The sequence below is a fragment of the Alexandromys fortis genome, unplaced genomic scaffold (assembly GCF_014885135.2).
Source record: "Alexandromys fortis isolate MF-2015 unplaced genomic scaffold, M_Fortis_MF-2015_v1.1 scaffold_103, whole genome shotgun sequence".
Classification (NCBI taxonomy): Eukaryota; Metazoa; Chordata; class Mammalia; order Rodentia; family Cricetidae; genus Alexandromys; species Alexandromys fortis.
Window position 1 is genome coordinate 3,860,098 of NW_026067978.1, and position 14,310 is coordinate 3,874,407.

Below are 14,310 nucleotides of genomic sequence, written 5' to 3' on the forward strand. Positions count from 1 at the left end.
TATGTGTGTGTGTGTGTGTGTGTGTGTGTGTGTGTGTGTGTGTGTATAAAACAGAATAATTAACCCAATGCTAAAAGTATATGATGTATATGTGTGTGTGGTGCACATGCTTTTAATCCTAGAGATAGGCAGATTTCTGTGAGTTAGAGGCCAGCATGGTCTGAACAGTGAATTCCAGGATAGTTGTAACTTTTCTAAGACACTCTCTCAAAAAAATAAAAAAACAAAAACAAAAAGCAAATACATGTGTAAAGATGTCCTCTGAGGTATTATTTATAATAGTGGCATATTTAAATCACCGTATGTGTTTTTCAAATAGAAATTGATTAATATGTTATGGTTTAGCCATACAGTAAAGTAGTATGTGATGGTTAGTTTTAATTGTCAGTTTGACACAACCTGAAATCACGGTTGAGAAGAGCATCTCAATGAGGGGCTGTCCACATAGGGTTTACCTATGGGCGTGTCTATGAGGGATTGTCCTAAGTTAACTGACATGGGAAGACCGAGCCTACTGTGGGAGGCACCATTCCCTAGGCAGAAGCTCCTGAACCATGTATGAGAGTAGGGAAAGCCAGCTGATCATGCATGCATACAGTTCTCGTTGCTCTTGACTGGAGATGTGCTGTGACTAGCTGTTTGAAGCTCCCGCAATGACACACTGATATGGGATTGCGAGCTGAAATAATAAACCCTGCCTCCCCTAAGTTTCCTTGTGTTGGGGTGTTTTGTCACAGCAACAGAAATGAAACAGATGTAGTATGTGACCAGGAATGACTGAAGATAACTTTATAGTCTTCCTTGCAAACCCCCGCAGGCTGTCACCAAGGGGAGAACATCAGAGGAACAGTGGCAGAGAGATTGGGGAGGTGCGTGGGAAGACCGGCTGGCTGGCTGCACACCGAGTGGGCTTTGGTGAGGCCTTATCGTGTGGGCTTTCTGACTCCTGCAGTATCCCGCGGGATACCTGCGGTGGTTTTTAATCTGTAACTGAGCATGCATCAATTTCATAGCCTGGAAAAAAAAGCCCAGTTGGTTTTTTCTTTTAAGTCCTCATGGGCAGTGCTGCAGCTGAGCAAACAGCGGCCTTAGAAGACAAGCTTCCCGAATCACTTAACATGCTGGGCAGGGGTCAGGAAACACAATGTGGTGTCTGATCTACCCAGACTGGCTTCCTGGGACACGGCTCTCTCTGCCACTTCCCACCCTCCCACCACCTACCCCTCCCTGCTCAGGAATCTCTGAGTCATCTTAGGAGCTATGGATTGAAGCCGAGGATTGGCAGCTGGTTCCTGTGCCTGGCTGCCACCAGCCACCTGTTTCCCATAGCAGCAGGACAGCAATCACCTTTTCCTCCGGATGATAAGGAGCTGAGTGCGAACTTATCCATCCTTTCCTTATGTCCCCAGATGCTGGTATCTGCTAGTGAGTGGGCAGGTGGGTGAGTGAATTTCTGCTTTGGAGCCTACCATGGCACAGGCACAGAGTCTTGGCTTCATTCCGTATCTCTGAGGCTTACCTGTGTGAGGGTCCAGCTTGAATTCCTGGGCCCCGGGTCCATGCAGAGAGTATGTGATCTGAGCATTGGTGTCCATGTCTGCATCTATGGCAGAAACTTTCAAGATGAAGTGTCCAGGAGTGACGTCTTCACGGACTCTGCCAGTGTAGAGAAGCTGAGGACAGAAAGCTGAGCATGAGGCGTCTGAGGTAGTGGCGCTTAGATCCAGAGGTGGGGGAGTGAGGGAAGGAGGTGGGCAGGGAGGTGACTCAAGTGAAAATGGACAGAGATAGGGCAGGCAGAGAAGGGAGCAATGAGGGAAAGTGAGGTGGGGTCACATAGAGACACCAGGCAGAGGGGATCGTTGTGTAATCCCAGTACTGAGGGAGCAGAGACAGTAGGGTCAGGAGTTCAAGATCATTTTTGGCTCCATAGTGGATTTAAGGCCAGCCTGGGCTATATGACTCCCTGATTTGTTTGTTTGTTTTAAAGAGATATACAAGGAAAATGGAGATTAAAAGCCAGAGGCCTGAAAAGGTGTCTCAGTGGGCAATGGGACTGCCGTACAATCCTAAAACCTGAGCTTTGTCCCTGGAGCCCATATGAAGGCGAAAGGAGAGAACTGGCTCACAAAGCTGCCTTCTGGCCTCCACGTGAGCATCCTCCTACTTGCCCCCGCATCAGACACACAAACACAATGATAATGTCATTACTTTTAAATAATGTCGTTATTTTTAAAGCTAGAAGAGAGAGCAGAGGCAATGGCTCAGTGGGTAAAGTACCTGTCACAAAGCAGAAGATCTGAGTTGGAGCCATAGAACCGACATCAAAAGTAGAAAGGAGAGCTCCTGCAGTCTTAGCACTGGGGAGGGGCGTTAGAAGTAGGTAGATCCCTGAGGGTCATTGGCCCTAAGCTGGGTAGTTTGGTTGAATCAATGAACTTCAGGTTCACTGAGAGACCCTGTCTCCAAAAATAAAGATGGAAACCGACCAAGGAAAGACACCCAACATTGTTGATCTCTGGCCCTTATATATACACACACACATACACCCCAAACAAACAATAATAAAACAAAAACTTAATAAGAAGTCAGAATATGGCCTACAAGCAGCCACCATTGCGAAGTCAATGCCCAGGGCCGGAAGGACCCACCACAGCCCACTTGGAGGGGTCATAGGTCATCAGAGAGGAGGGATGGCTGAGGCAGGTCTGGCAGTCGATGATGCAGAGTCTCAAGTCAAGCTCTGCCAACCTCCATCCCTGCCTCTGTTGTGATCCCAGGCTGCCTCCCTGCTCATATTCCCAGGACAGACCACTGGTCTTTAAGGTGGACCTCAGTGGCCCTACCACTGCCTCGCCCTTCCCTCCATCCCCTGCAGGACACACAGTGGCTGGGAACTGGGAAACAACTGGAGCCCCTGAGAACTTGGTGTCTGTTTGGCATCCTCCTTTGCACCACTCGGGATGCAGGTGAGCACGGGCTCTGGGCATTCTCTGAACGGACATATGGTGCCCACCTGGACTGTGTGGGACCAGTTTTCAGTTCTCCATCCCTTGGCTTTGATGACATTATGGGCCACCTGGGTAAGGCTAGACTGAGCCTGACCCTCGCCTCTTCCAGCACAGAAGAAGAGGGAGGTCCTAAGCATGATCAAATAGGAAAGATAAAACAATGGCCACCTTTCTCCCCAAGAATGAAGCTGTCTTTTTGAGACCACTCAACATACGCTCATATGAGATCCCGGCTTACAAATCTTCCAGGCTCTCTTCTGCCATATTTTATGTGACAGAAGAGAGGAAAGAAGGAACAGCGACAGGGCATACACATCCATGTCTGCTGCACGGCGCTATATGTGCGTTTGCGGGCACATGCAAGTGGAAGTGTGCATGCATGCAAGTATATGCATGGGGTATAGTTGCATGAAATACATATGTCCACATTCGCAAATATGGTGAGCAAATGTGGCAGCTAGGTAGGTATGTGCTTATGTGGGCATGAGTTCATTTGTGCAGGTATTTGTCGGTGTGTGGAGGGGTTGTAGTTGACCTGCTGTGCAGATGTGTATCTGTATGTATAAGTATGCACTGATGTGTGTACTGGCTAAGTTTTCACTAGCCACAAATCATTCGAAGTTGAGATGTTATAAAATTAAAATTTTTAGTTTTGGAAATTCTCTTGAAAGTTAAAAACTAGTTATTGTTTTAAAAAATAGACATAAAGGGAAAATCTCTGGCTGTTTTATTGCATTGATTTGTATGTGCATACATGTGTATATTCATGTGTGTGCCATAGCTTATATAGAGAGGTCAGAAGAAAGTTTCGAGAGTTGGTTCTCTTCCTGCGCCATGTGGGTCCTGGGGATCAAACTTAGGTTGTCAAGCTGGGTGGCAGGAAGATGTATTGTCACTCCACCTCTGGGTTTGTGTGCACAAAAGTAGCTTTGTATGATATGTAAAGAGATTGATTCGCACCACGACTCCTGAAGAGTTTGCTGTATTGATATGGCTAGAAGCAAGGAGTTGCCCAAAGTGGTTGCTGCCTATGGACACCAGCCTAAGGTCTGCTCAGAAGATGCCAAGGCAGGCATGGACAGGGATAGCCAATGAGGGCTTGTTCTCCGTGTGTGTGTGTGTCTGTGTGTGTGTGTGTGTGCATGTGTGTGTGTGTTTTCAAGACAGTACTTCACTGTGTAGCCCTGTCTGTCCTGGAACTCACTCTGTGCACCAATCTGGCCTCAAACTCACAGATCCATCTGCCTCTGCCTCCTGAATCCTGGGATTAAAGCTGTGAAGTGCACCATCAGCAAGACTTTGTCTCTATTCTTTTAACTTCCCCCAACCTTCCTTGCCTCTACCTCCCCTGACAATACTCCCAGGGCTCACCTGTGAGCACTGTGGGCTGTTATCATTGATGTCCAGGACGAAGACCTCTACAGGGACTGAAGTCTGGAACTTGCCATCTGACGCTGTGATTCTGAGTAGATACTTGGCTATGTGCTCTCGGTCCAGAGTCTTCTTTGAGGAGATCCTCCATTCATCCCCAACTTGACTGATGCCAAACTGACCCAAGGGGTCTCCCTCTAAAAAGAAGGGGTGCAGATATCAGGTACTGAGAACAGGGATGAACTGGGCTCTGTGTCCTAGATGGTTGCACCCCTGAGTCTTCTTTCAGAATTGCTGGGGAAGGCAGAATTTTCATCCCTGAATCAGGGACCCACAATTCTACACCGAGTCTGTTTTGCAAAGTTATAAAGCTTCTCCTAACTTTAAGGGTGTCCTGTGAAGTGAGATGGTTTCTACAGGAAGCACCAGTACAAATGTGGCTGGTAGGGGGAAAAGGGCTTCTATTCCTTGTGATCGGAAAAGCATTATGGGAAGTTTGAGGGAGGCAAATTTCAATCTGTACAAGAACTGTCTAGGCTCTACTGCGATGCTGCAGCCCACTGGGCAAAGATTTCAATGATGCTAACTCTAGGGTTAAACACACAGCTAAAGGCACACACAAAATGGAGGGCGTAGGATCATTTCCCAACACGGGTGTGGAAAGATGGAATCTCCCTCAGAGTCTAAGATTTCCCCATGGTTCTGCTTTTATAAGAGCCGACTGTCTGTTGTTATTCACTTACTCCGGGGTTTTAAGACCTTGATGTTTGTCAGTGTCTGATGTCAAAAGATTGTAGCGGTCTCCCCCCCCCCCCATCAAGTGGTTCTGATTCTGTCTGTCTCAGGAAGTCTGGGGTTCTTGGTTGGAACTTCAGACTCATCAATGCTCCCCTAGACAGCTGTGTTGGCAGAATGAACCATGTTTACCGAACGGGGGAGGGGGGAGATGATGCTGAGAAGGAGAAGGAAAGGACGTTCTGTGTGAAGGTTCGTCTCTGTTTTCATCTTGGCTGGGTTTAGAGGCACCCAAGGGATGACCCTCTGTGAGTATCTGTGAGAGCATTTCCAGAGGGGTTTAACTGGAGAGGAGAAACCCACCCTGAATGTGGGCAGCACCAGCCTGTGAACTGAGGGCAAAAATTGAGTTAAAAGAAAAAACAAGAGTGAAAACAGAGCCCCAGCATTCGTCTCTCTGGATGCAGTGTGACCAGCCGCCTCACACACCTGTTCTCATGTCTTCCTGCCACTGTGGATTGTAGCCCTTTCTAAGCTGCGAACCAAAGAAGCCTTTCCTTACTCCTGTTGCTCTGACCACATATTTTTGTCATAGCAGTGAGGGATATTACTAACACCCTTAGTGAAGAGCCCTCTCTCATGCTTGTCCTTGGCATGGCACAATTCCACAAAGGCAGGCAGTTGCCAGAATTTTTATGAGTCACAATTACTGGGGACCTTGACATCTAACAGTGATGTGGAGTTTGAACGAGAATGGCCCCTTAGGCTCACAGACTTGGACACTTAGTCAGGGAGCAGAAATGTTTGGGGAGGACTAGGAGTCATGGCTTTGCTGGAAGTGCTGGGTTACTGGGGGTGGGCTTTGAGGTTTCAATAGCCCACACCAGGCCCAGTCTCCCGCTGCTGGATACCTGCAGGAAGCAAAGCTCTCAGTTTCTGCTTTAGCGCCATGCCTGTCTGCTTCCTTCCATGGTAATCATGACTAACCCTCTAAAACTGCAATCCAGCCCCCAATTAAATGTGTTCTTTTATAAGGAGTCACCTTGGCCATGGTGTCTCTTCACAGAAAGAGAATAGTGACTAAGACAAGTCGGTATAGTATGATCCTTTGATCCCATCTCCTCACCTGAAGGAATAATGATAACCTCTTTGCAAACTACTTTCTAATTCATGGGTGACTTTAGGAGTTTCCCACAGTTGGGTTTTCCCAGTATCTCTGCAGAGTGGGTGAAAACTGGCATTGCCACGTCTCTGAATGGGACCATGGAGAGCCTAGGGGAACAAGTGACTAAAAAGTGTCATCTTCATCTCAGAGTGCCTCCTGCTAGGCTTTCTCAATGTACCCCCCAATGCCTCCAATCCATGCTAGGCATCCTTACCTGTGATGTAGCAGGTCACCTGCCGGTTCTGCTCCGAGATGTCAGCATCCAAAGTTTTCAGAGTGGCCACAAGCTCACCAGGCTCGCTGTTCTCCACCACAGAGCCTCTATAGTCTTCAAAAGCAAACCGAGGGGGGTTGTCGTTCTCGTCCGTGACGGATACCTCGACCAGGGCCTGAGAAGACAGCTGGATGGTCTGTCCATGGTCAAAGGCCACCACATAGAAACGATAAGTCTGTTGAGTCTCACAGTCGAGCTCCTGGAGTGTGGTGATCCAGCCACTCTCACTGTCAACAGCAAAGAGTTCATGGATGCTGCTCCCGGGCTCCACTGACAGTCTGTAGCTCACCTGTCCATCACTCCCGGTGTCCTGGTCATTGGCAGTCACCTGGATGACTGTGGTCCCTCCTGGCATATTCTCAGTGAGGAAAGCCTTATATGGATCAGCCTCGAATACAGGCCTATTGTCATTGACATCTTCCACTTGAATGTTGACAGAGACCAATGAAACCAAGTCAGTATCCTCATGAGGGCAATGCGCCATCAGGTCAATCTGATACCATTTAGTAGACTCGTGGTCCATGGCCTTCCTCACCTTCAGGACGCCCGTGTCTTGGTCCAAGGAGAAGACACCATCCCTGTTGCTCTCTGGAGTGGTACCCTGAACCAGACTGTAGATGACTGGATCTTGAGCAGCTACGGCTTTCACAAACCCAATTTCAGAACCTTCTGGAAGATCTTCAGATGCAGAGAAAGTATACAGAGGTTCAGAAAACTTGGGCAAAGGTACTTCATTAGGAACCACTTGCAGTCGTACTGGTACCAGAGAGTCCCAGTGCGGAGGGCCACCATCCTGGGCTTTGATATTGAAGTCAACAGCCCTGTTTTCCAGCCCCACCAGGCTCTCCTTCACCTTGACCACACCAGTGGTGGGATTGACTTCAATGATCTCGTCAGCCAGGTCCTCAGCCGAGTCTACTGAATAGGTGACATCTGCATTCCGACCTTCATCTGCATCATAAGCCAGTACTTGGATGACAGGGGAGTCTCTGCTGACATTGGATGGGATGGACACGGTGTACCCAGACGCTTTGAATTGTGGGGCATTGTCATTTTCATCAGTGAGGATGATTTTCACAGTGCAGAAGGCCACTTTCCCCCCTCCATCCCTTGCCATAACCTTAATAGCAATCACCCTTTCGGTTGAATTTTCCCGGTCCAGTTTCTGTAGAGTGGTGATCTGACCACGGGGATTTATGAAGAACCTTTCCCCTGCTAGCTTATTGATGATGGTGTAATCCACTGTACCGTATGGACCACTGTCTTTGTCTATGGCTAGCAACTCAATCACCTTTGTCCCCACTCTTGCATTCTCAGCTAATTCGGCTTCATAGACATGTTGCTGGAACTCGGGGCTATACTTGTTGGCATTTGTGGTGTTGATATATACAGGCACAGTTGCTCGGAAGACCCCATCAGAAGCCCCTACCCTCAAGTTGTAAGATGAGCCCAGCTGCTTTTTGCAAAGGTTGAACATAGAAATGATTCCTGATGAGCTATTGATGGAGAAATGTCGGTCCTGGTTGCCAGAAAGAATCAGGTACTCCAGGCGGGAGGTGTCCCCCACGTCAGGGTCAAGGGCTTGAACTTTTAGAACCAGATGGCCACAGGTGGCTAGCTCACTGACGTTGGCTTCATACTGAGGTTCTCTGAACTCTGGGGGGTTGTCATTGATGTCAGACACATTGACGACCACAAGGGTTTCGCCGGTGAGGGGGGGATCGCCTCTATCCATAGCCCTGACTTTCACGTGAAAGTGCTGTTGGGCTTCATAGTCCAGCTCTCGCATGGTGAACATCTCCCCCGTGCTCCCATTGATCTGGAAGAACTTAGAGACATCTGAGCCATCCTCCACAATCTCATAGGAGACATCTTGGTTCTGTCCCGAGTCTTGGTCAGAAGCCAACAGTTGGATCACGGGGGTCTGAGCAGGTAAGCCCTCAGAAACCGAAGTGGTATATACCATTTGGGGAAAAGTAGGAGGGTTGTCATTGATGTCCTCAACTAAGACTTCTACTGTGGCTTCAGAAAAGGACCCCAGAGCCGTGTCTGTGGCTCTTACCGTGAACACATGTTTGTTCTTAGATTCATAGTCCAGAGGTCCTGTCACCATAAGGACACCTGTCTTAAAGTCTGTGGTGAATAGCATCAAAGGCTCTTCCTCAACGATGTTGTAGATGAGCCGCAGTCCTTCCGGACTCCGGGCCTGTGTGTGGAGAATCGGGGTGTAGAGGGTAATATTTTCAGGGACTTTGACTCTGTAGTAAGGACTCTGAAACAATGGGTTGGATTTATTTCTGACGGTGACATGCACCTCTGCCTCAGTTTGGAGGGGTGGGGTACCTGCATCCCGAGCAATGACTTTGAGGTGATACTTATTCAAAGCTTGATAATCAAAGGGCTTCTTAAGTGATATGTCCCCAACATAGGGGTCAATCCGGAAATAGGCATAATCTTCCGCAAACCCATATGTGACTGTCCCATTGGCTCCCAAATCCTTATCAGTGGCAGATACCTGAAAGAGGACATCCCCGGGTTCGGTGCCATCTTGGATGACTGTGTAATAGGGCAGATGCTGAAACTCAGGGGCATTGTCATTGGCATCCTCAACAGAGACCCTAACTAGAGCCTGAGCCACTCGTTGAGGGACCCGATTGTCCCTCACTTCCACTACCACTTCATGAGTATCTTGCTGCTCCCGATCAAACGTCACTCCTCTGGTTTGCAACACACCTGCTGACTTGACCACATGAAATAAGTCTGTGCCATTCAAGAGGAAGTAGGAAAGGGTGTCATTCAAATGGTTTCCATGGACACCAAGAATCACCAGTGCCTTTCTGTGTGGTATATTCTCCTTCACTCTTGCCCTGTAGATATCCTGATCAAACCGCAAGCTTTTGTCAAGGACTTGGGTCAACGATATTTTTACCAGTGCAGTGTCTTGATACAGACCATCAGAAGCCTTGATGGTGAGCTTCCGAGAAAACCCCAGAACAGCAGGATTAACCACAGTTATTTGGCCTGTTAGGGGATGAATGGCAACAGCTTCATCCATGTCGCCAGTTTTAATGCTGTAGGTGACTTCGGAGTCATCATCCTTGGCCTGCACTGTGAGAAGCTTCATGCCAGGGTGGACGGGTCCCACAACCGCCACTTCGTATATCTGCTCTGAGAACCTGGGGGGAGAGTCATTCGCATCTCGGACATGGATGATGACCTTGGCAGGTCTGGGTGCAAATAAGATGGGTGTTCCTTGGTCATGAACATAGATGTTGAATTGGAACAAGGGTGTGTTCTCGTAATCCAGCTCTGATGTGATCGTTAGGGTTCCCATACTAGGGTCAACTTTGAAAAACTTTAAAATTTCTGGCTCCAAGATTTTATAGACCAACAAGGAATTGGCTTCCTGGTCACTGTCAGAGGCACGGATCACTAAGGGGCTGTTGTCTTCGTCCAGGATCATACTGTGTGGAGGAGCCACCTCACTGATGTGGCCCACAAAGGTTGACTTTAGAAACGCAGGAGCGTTGTCGTTCTCATCGATGACGTAGACAAGAGCCACCACATCCGTGAACACGCCAGCCGTGTTGCTGCCTCGGATCTTCAGTTGGTAGGATGAGATTTTCTCATGGTCTAAGCGCTTCTTGGTGGAGATGAGGCCGGAATAGGAGTTCATGGCGAACACGCCACCCTTGTTCCCCTCTCTTAACTCATAGGTGACTTCAGAGGAGCTTGTGGCAGAGATGAGGAGGATCGGGGAACCAACAGGGACTGATTCTGAGATCTCTATGAAATACTCATCTTTTGAAAAGACGGGAGCGCTGTTGTCGGAGGGGTGGACATGAATGACCACCACAGCCAGGTCATGCCTCTGGGGGGAGCCTTGATCTTCTGCCTTCACAGTTAACGTATACCTTGTGTGGTGGACATGATCCAGTCTCTGGGCTACTGTGATGGTGCCTAGGAAGGCGTCGATGTTGAAGAAACCTTCACTGTTCCCTGAAACAGAGAATAGGACAAACTGAAGTCTGCCACACTCTCAAGAGACACCAGCTAGGCTTCTAATGTCAGTCATGAGGCCGTGGCACCAAACAGAACAGGACAAAATCTGCATCTAGTCACCCTGGATTTAGTATATCATATATAGAGTAAATGCACACTACCCAGTTCTGAAGGCCCCCACCGTAGTTGCTTTCTAAACAGAAGTGTCAAGGATTAGAAAGTCTCTGGGATACAACTTGAAGGACAAACCGAAGCTGTCATCAATAAGTCTTTGGAGCCAAGGAAGGGGACTTATGCTTTGTTAGTGCTTCACCCTAAAGTTCATTGATGTCTCTTGTAGGAAGAGCTTCAGTTGTATGGGAAACCGTTTAAAGGCATCCTTTGAATTGCTTTCAATAGCTCTGCTTGCAGCCTTAAAAGGTGGATCTGCACACATGGAGTCAGGCTGCCAACACAGACAGAGACTAAAGCCACTCTTCCCTTTATGGCCTCACATTAGAAAGCCTCTCACCACACTTGAAGAGTAAAGTCACGAGCAGAGTGGGGAAATACACAACAGCCAGACCACGGGGCTTCTGCATCAGCGCCTCCACCACAGCCAGATCGCCTAATCGTGGCCGGTCTCACATCATCTTGACAATTTCTTTTCAATATTTAGCCTTTGGCCAACCATGCTATAATAGTATTTCATGAATATTTCCCTTTAAATATGTTCACTCCAGACTCAACATGCTTTTAGAAGGCAATTTCGTACTGATCTTTTTAACAAGAAAATCATTTTGGCTATAATTCTGAAGGTTATCATAATTCAACGAAAAAAACATATTAAACTCTATAAAAAGGTATTCCTTACTATAGAGTATATGGCCTGAGATCAATCTTCTATCTTTGGTTAAACAAAACAAAACTAAACTAAATAACAACAAAAACCCAAGTGATAGATAAGGGCTGGGGATTCTCAAACCCTACTGAGGCTTGTAGCAGAATTTTATCAGGAAGTCTGAGTGGGAACCAGAAGTATGTGCTTCCTTCCTGTAGGAGTACCTGAGTGATAGGGTCCTGGATTTGTCACCACCAGAAGCACAGGTCCCATGTGGAGGCAGGGAGGCAGTTCCCTTTTTTTTCTATTATGTATGCTTTATATGGCCAAACAGCTGAGCCTCATCATAAAACCTCCCAGCTGACTCTCGCACTCTTCAGACCCTTCTCACAGGATGATGGGGGGCTAGGGGGTGCATGAGTCAACAGCAGGCTTAGGTCACTCATCAAATGTAGCTAAGTTAGCCAGGCATGGTGGTGAATGTCTGTAATCCCAGCACTTGAGCAGAAGGCAGGAGGATGAGGAACTCAGTCCTTGACTACATAGTGAGTTGCAGAGCAGCCAGGGCTATATGTGACCCTGTCTCAAAAATGAAACAAAACAAGGAGTACCTAAGTTAACTAAATATAATTCTAGCTATTTCTCGTATTATATTGTCAGGATAAAGAAGTCAGGGCATGAACTTATAGACTCATTATAATCTCAATACTACCAAAGATGCTCGGGAAGATGGACGGGAAGTACATTGACCATTATCTCTGGGTGTTGGCATTTAGCGTTGTACCTTATTTTTTCATACATTCTTATATCTCTAGTGTTTTCAAAAATGAGCATGAGTGGTTTCTATAATCCAAAGAATATTTAAAACTAATATTTCAACATTTTGTTACATTTATTCATATTGGATATGTGTGGCACTTGAAGGCCATCATGTGGGGGGGGGGGTCAAAGGACGACTTGAGGCAATCAGCTATGTCCTTCCACCATGCACGTCCTAGGGAGTGAACTCAAGTCATCCGGTTTGGCGACAAGTACCTTTACCCAATGAGTCACCTCACCAGCCCCTTAAAGCTAATCTTTATCTGTAAAATAAATCTCCATTATGAGGGATACCAATAAGATGAATTGAGATAAACTATGTGATTCTATTTCATAATCATTTCTGAAATTATTTCAGAAAATAAACAATGAATGTCTCATGATTTATATTCTTTTTCTATAATGTTCTCCTGTCTATTTCTCCCAAAAGAGGGCAAGTAAAAGTCGCTGATTTTTAAAGATCCACTCAACTAGCATTATGCTCGGAGAGGGTAGTGAATAAAGTCTTGATTATATTTCTCCTTCAGTAGTGTCTACTTCTGTGAAATATCATCATGAAAAATAATGCTTGAGATGTCATTAATTATGCACTGTATCTTATAAATGATCACTAGCAATTTGTGGAATACTGGATATTATCACTTTTTGTCACATCACTTGGATTTTTTTAAAGGTTTATTTATTTTTAATGTGTGTGCGTGTGTTTGTGTGTGTGTGTTTGTGATTGCAATGCCTGCAGAGAGGGTATCAGATCCCCTCTCCCGCTGGAGTTACAGGTGAGAAACCCAATCAATGTGGGTAGCACTAAACTTGGAGCCTCCCCCAAATAGTGTGCCCCACATTAACAAATAACTGACACTTCTCAATGACCGTGAAACTCCTGGCATTTGCACATTTTATAATTTATGTCACATAAACATTTGTCTTTGGATTCTAACAGTCTTATAACAAGGTGATATTCTCAGTTTTTAGAGGAAGAAAATCATATAACAGATGCCAAATCAATAAGTGATCTGAGGAGAAAATAAAAGTTACTCCTAAAACGATGCCATGACCCTGGTGACATACTTTCATTTCCCTTCTCACACAAGTGCACGAAGTCATATTCTAACATATTTACAGGCTCTATAAACATTTTATATGGTCTCCAGTGGCTTGTATCATATTATTCACAAATTTCCCCATAACTTGAGAGTACCTTTGCTATTTTAATTACCATTTTTTGGAAGAGCATTGACACATAGAATGTTCTAGAATGGTCATCTGTCACTGCTTAGAGAGCTTGTACTTGAATAATCTGTAGAGTTGTGTCTCTACTGCTGACCCTTATCCTAGACCCTTGCCTCATTCCTTAAGTTCACAACCAGGGCCTCACCTTTAAGGAAGGAATAATGGACTTCAGCGTTGGCTCCCCGGTCAGCATCCACAGCTCGGACCTGCAGCAGCTCCGTGCCAGGGGCGGTGGTGTCAGGAACATTTGCCTCATAATGGAGCTGAGTGAAGTGAGGTGAGTGGAGGTTTCCATCCTCCACGTGAATGGTCACCCACACAAAGTTCCTCTTGATGGGCATCTCTTGGTCTCGGACCTAAAACAGGGTTTAGCAGAATGAGCAGCAAACAGAATCAGAGGAGGTAAGGTCAGAGTCAGGCCAAAGAGACAGGCCAATGAACAGGCTACCTAACTTCTGTGGATTCCTTGAAGTCTTTCTCCAGTCTATGCTGTTAGAGACGTCTCAGTTATTTCTCACTGGGCTTAGCTGTTTCTATGGATACTTCCACTTTAGGAGAAAGGCATAGGAGGCAGAGACACAGCAGGTCTCAGACTATGAGCTCTTTAAGATGGTAACACGTTAATGAGTTCTGTGGTCATGTAGATTTGGGAGGCACTGAACTCAGGGAAGTCATAGGGCTTTCTTGGTGGCAGGAATTCTCGAATCCTTCAGTGTACACTAATATCCCCAGAGGATGATAACCTGGCTTGTAAGAATCCTGACCCTGAGACAGGAGGTGAAACCCTCACTCCGGCTTTCTCAAAAATAACTGTGTGGTAGTTAGCAAATCTTTCTTCCCCTGTGGGCTGCAGGTATGGGTAAGAGGTATGAGCTGGGGTAAG

The 14,310-nt window shown here is 46.7% G+C and overlaps 1 protein-coding gene across 1 annotated transcript in view; it reads right to left on the bottom strand.

The window, feature by feature from the left end:
* Positions 1–14,310, bottom strand: part of Fat2 (FAT atypical cadherin 2) — a 55,981-nt gene that overhangs the window by 21,653 nt on the left and 20,018 nt on the right. The window contains exons 8-11 of the mRNA XM_050157670.1: positions 13,573–13,783; positions 6,497–10,555; positions 4,383–4,579; positions 1,520–1,673 (exon numbers count right to left, since the gene is read on the bottom strand). Of these exons, the coding sequence (XP_050013627.1) occupies positions 1,520–1,673; positions 4,383–4,579; positions 6,497–10,555; positions 13,573–13,783 (4,621 nt within the window). The remainder of the gene's footprint in view (positions 1–1,519; positions 1,674–4,382; positions 4,580–6,496; positions 10,556–13,572; positions 13,784–14,310) is intronic.